Source organism: Morone saxatilis, unplaced genomic scaffold (genome assembly GCF_004916995.1).
Source record: "Morone saxatilis isolate NCDOM2014 unplaced genomic scaffold, NCSU_SB_2.0 Contig8, whole genome shotgun sequence".
NCBI classification, from domain to species: Eukaryota; Metazoa; Chordata; class Actinopteri; family Moronidae; genus Morone; species Morone saxatilis.
In genome coordinates, this window is record NW_023340257.1 from 4502211 (window position 1) to 4507214 (window position 5004).

Sequence of the window (5004 nt, forward strand, 5' to 3'; positions counted from 1 at the left end):
CACATACACACATATATGTGTATATATATATATATATATATATATATATACATATGTACTGTATGTTAATCTGCTAAAAGTGCAAATGTAATTCAAACAACTATTTACTACTAGGCTACATAAATCCTTGTTTCCACCACATCTAAGGTTTCAAACACACACATGCTTACCCATAGATCAGGTCTTTGTGGTGTTTGAGGGAGTCGGGGATGGTGGGTCCATACTGTGGGGGAGGAAATGGCCTGACATCGTCCCCGTACCCCCCCACCGACATGCCCTCCGACCCTGAGTAGTGCACCAGCTCTTCATACTGAAACACAATTAGATGGAAAGACAGAAAACATGAGTCACATTCGACATCTGTGCCCGTCTAACATCAAATCATATTGTGATTTTATTATGTGGCTGATCTGTCAGGGGGCTTCAGTGACACAGCTTACTGGACTCTCAGTTAGGAGATCTGCTGCTGTGTTTATGTCTGAACTGCTGAACATATTTTGTGCTGCCATTTAACGTTATAATTTAATGTTGCATGTTTGTGTGTGTGTGTGTATAAAGGCTGCCACTAACATTTATTTTTATTTCTGATTAATCGTTTGACCCATAAAATGTGTAACAATCATAGAAAACTCAGAAAACCAGCAAATATTCAGATCAATCATTGCAGGCCAAACAAACAACAATATCAACAAAAAAATCAACAATTAGAAAAGCAAAAAGTTATTTTTACTCAAACTATTCTGTCTAATATTACAATGATATAATGTAGCAAATGTACTACTCCCAGGGTGTGTGTGTATGTGTGTGTATGCACTGATAAACCAATGCATATATCCCCATTCCCTCATAAGAAAACCTTGACTATCTCTTTGTTTTCACTTCAGCTTAAAGGTTACATGCTGCTGAAAATTCTACCACACTCTCAGGATCCAGAAATCCTTTCAAATGAGGTTGGACAAACTCAATAATGCACAGCAAGTCAAGCTACAAAAAGCTGATTTTCGTAGCTGCAGAAAGGAGGAGTACGAGAAAAAGAGGCTGATGAGCTCCTTGGAGAAAGACGGTGAGCCTGTAGCTGCTAATATCGTCTCCTCCCTCCTAAACTCAGACTAGACAGGAGCCGTGCTGAGACATCCCTCACAGCCCGCTGTGACAGCCTCACTGGGGCTTGCTCACACACACACACACACACACACACAAACTCTAACAGTGAATCAGACACACATATGGCACGCTCGCAGACACAAACACACATGCACAGAGATGAACATCCCTCATACACACAGCATCATGAATATACATGTCTGACTCCCTTGTTCCTCTCTCTCCTTCTCTGTGTTATGAAGCTAATTTGTGCTTCACTGCAGCTCCTGTCTCTGAGGCGACGTTACTCAGGTCAGCAGATCTGCTTCTGTTGCTCTTTCTGTTGGATTAAAGGGACTTCCCGCCGCAGTCCCCACAGGCCCACAGGGATCACAGACAGACACCTGCTAGGTGGCCTGGCCTGGACACCTTTCACTCCTGTGTTATTTTAACTGAGCCATAAAAGTTATGATCTGCTTAGCTTTTTCTGTGGCGACTATTCCCCAGGCAGGCAACCATAAGAGCGTGTGATTTACTACAGAAGTGTGTGACTGAAGGTAACTCCTTCAAATAAAAGTAAAAGTCTGTAATTAAAGCTATTATTATTAGACATGGTGATATATTTTCTACACTTTTAATGCTGTCAGAACACCTCATGGCTCACAGACTTCAAAATCTTTGTCCAAAAGAGTCCAATCAATTGGTTGTTGTATGTGGAGTGCATAAATAAAAGGTGAGACAGCAACTGAAAAATAAAAGCAAATGTTCTTATATTTTCTCTTTATGTGAACCTTTCAGAATTAAATAAAAGACTAATTAAATTATCCCTCTTCATGTGCATGCACTGCTCCCCTGCAAACCCCTCTCCAGGACCCCTGGAGGTCTCCGGACCCCACTTTGGGAACCACTGTCCTAAATGGCTTATCAAATTGTTGTATTTCAGAGTCCCATATGGCCACCGGGATCATAGAAAGCACCTGCTCTGAGGCCCTGGCCCGGGACACCTTCTAGTTTTTATGGAGGCTGGCTATTAACACAATCACCGCTATCGGATTGCGCGTCTCTCTTTACGCACGGCCCCTATCGAGTTTCTGTGCATCAAGCGGATCAAAGCGCACAAGTCGAGATGACAAATTCCGCGAATTTTCCCTTTTTTTAAAAGTCACGGAGCTGGTAAACAGGCTTCAGATGGAAGGACAACATTTTTATTACGAGTTTTAATTATTATTGTTGTTTCAACCGACGCAGGGAAGATATTGCAGGCTTGACAGGCTGCTTCAGCTGGAGAGATCCCCAGAGCCGACCATGATATGTAGGACTAACGCCATTTGGCTTTAAAGAACTGGATTTATATTTGAATGGAACATTTAATTGTCTATAATAAAAAGTAAAAAATAAAAACGAAATTAGGTGCACAGCTTTGTCTCATGTTTCAGACCCTGTTAAAAGTTAAAAGTCTAACTGTATTAATTAAACACTATTCACTATTAATTAAGAATAACGGGTCTATTTGACTTTCTAAACATGAACATTTCATTGTAGAATAATGGCTGTTATCTAAAAGCAATGCCCCTTTTCTACATTACAAATAATCCTGTAGAGGAAGGAAACTAATTCAAACTCATAATTTTCTCAGTGCGTAATTTTAGAAATTAAAAGTGAAATGTGAATTTGTGACTATTTTACCTCAAGAAATGATTTTAATATCCAGCTAAAACCTTCATAGTTTACCTTAAATTTTTATTTTTTTCCTGAACTTTAATAAACAAGGCTGAGAACAACAAAAAAGTTGGAACAAACTATAACAAGACAAGCGAAAGCATTATAAATATAAAGCATTTCAAAAGCTGCCTGAAGTTTTTAAAATGTTATTATGGCTGCAGATAGACGTGTAGTATCACTCCTGCATTTAAAGCAGATAAAACCACACAAATCAAACTGGACCTGTTACAGATTTGAGATCAGGTTCTGACATGAAAAAATCTGCCGACATGTTTCCAACAGACTCGCATTAGACCGCCAATCTCCATTTCATTTTCCTCAAATTTTGTCCCAGGGAACTTTTGTTTATCATACGGCGTTATTGCTGTACAGAATAGTACAAAATAAACTGAACTGAATAGGAGAGTGAGATATCACATACATCCAGTAATCAGTTTACATGTGATACCCAGTGCAGTGGGTACATTTAGCCTATATTATTTAACAAACATCAGAAAGCTATATTTTATTGTGGATATCTTGCTGTTGGTAGTCTCTCTCTCTCTCTCTGTTTTGTACAGGCTGTGTGTGTGTGGACCTTTCGCTCTCTTCCCTGCTCTGTTTTCATACAGCAGTGATTTTCTGTCTACACACTGTACATCTCTAATTGCTCTCTCTTCCACTTTGAGGTCTCAGTCCGCCTGCTGCCCGTCAGCCACTGCCTGCTTCTCCTCCTCCTCCACCACCACCACCATGCCTCTGAATCACTGTAGCAAAAAAACTGACCTACTTACCGAGTTGAAGAGCTGCATCTCCTCTCCTCTGCCTCTTAATGACCCACACTACTCTAAAACCCTTATGTGCCATTCTAACGCCTCACTGACATTTACACGACAATAAATCCATATGATTCTAAGGAGAGGATTAAATATTACATCCCAATTAAGTGTTCTGAGAGACTGCTGACATCTACAGTGCAACTTATACATAACCTGCCGTGAACTGCGTTTCACCTTATGAATTGGGGATTATGGCTGGTGAAAAGGTGGAGGGAATAAAAGTAGTTTCTTTGCAGCAACATAAAGGCGCTTACACAGAAACATTTGGTGGCTTATGAAAAACATTTTTAGATAGTTTTTGTATTACAAATGACGAATTTCTCTGCGGCTGTGATGCTTCTGCTGGCACATTCTTCTGTTGTTTTCCCCTAAACACTGAGCCCATGCCAGCACAGTCCACTAGTCTGTTTCCAGTGGGCCTTGTGTTTTGCACGGCTGCTAAACCGACCAGAGACCCAGCAGCGCAAAGAGGATTCCCACCCATATGCTCCCATTATGACGTGTTTATAATTACCTCTTCCCCTTGGAAATCTGTTATCCCAGCAGGCTGTGCTCTAGAACAATTCTTATTCAAAGTAAAATAAAACAACAAAAAAAATTAAATAAAATCAGACCTACCCTCTTCTCCATGCGAGTCGAGAGCCAGTCCTACACCGGAGATGATGATGCGCTGCTCGGCTACTCCAGCGAGCTTTGCTCCCTTCCTCTGTCCCTGGGGTCCTGAAAATAAAAGTAAATGTGTTTTTTTTAATATTCATCAGCAGTGAGGTTGCAAACACGGTTAACATCATGCAAAACAAGCCTTTAAGGATTCAATGAAAACACAAGGCTGTGGATAGAAAACAGTCAAGACCTGCTCCCTCTGTCTGTTTACTCCGAGCCCATCGCGTTTTATATTACAACATTATGATGGGACTGGAGATTTTATGGACGCTGATATCCTTCTGTACGCTGTAAGCCTAATGCTTTATAATACACTTAGCGGTAATAAAGCTCGCAGCCTATTAAATGCGACTGGCTGCTGATGTTGAGTAATGCACAGGGCTCCAGTAAATGGTGTAAAATGTCCCACCGAGACGTAAATAATCGCCGTATCCAGTCCTGTACGGGCTGTGTCCGGTGTAGTCCAGAAACCCGGTGAAAGGGAGCAGCGGCTTCCTGCAGCGCCTCGCCTCCGCCTGGTGCGCCTCTCGCTCCGGCTCGCAGCCCGTGTGGATGCTCGGTGCTCTGGGAGACAGATAGAAAGCAAGCGTCCCGTTCCTTTTTGGCTCCTTGCGCTCGCTGTCCGCGCAGCATACGGCGACAGGCTGGAAAATGTCACGGCTGGGAATGAGCGATGAGTGTTTTTCAGTCTCAAGAGGAGAGAAGGAGGAGGAGGAGG

At 41.9% G+C, this 5004-nt stretch overlaps 2 protein-coding genes across 2 annotated transcripts in view; both read right to left on the reverse strand.

Moving 5' to 3' along the window:
- meis3 (myeloid ecotropic viral integration site 3) overlaps positions 1–4338 on the reverse strand; it is a gene marked incomplete in the record, with an annotated part of 8862 nt that extends 4524 nt beyond the window's left edge. Inside the window, 2 exon segments of the mRNA XM_035680479.1 lie at positions 171–310; positions 4242–4338. Coding sequence (XP_035536372.1) covers positions 171–310; positions 4242–4253 — 152 coding nt within the window.
- Positions 4339–4627: 289 nt separating this feature from the next.
- The window catches only part of LOC118341963 (thymus-specific serine protease), a 17515-nt gene continuing 17138 nt past the window's right edge, over positions 4628–5004 (reverse strand). Inside the window, exon 16 of the mRNA XM_035680388.1 lies at positions 4628–4975. Coding sequence (XP_035536281.1) covers positions 4628–4975 — 348 coding nt within the window. The remainder of the gene's footprint in view (positions 4976–5004) is intronic.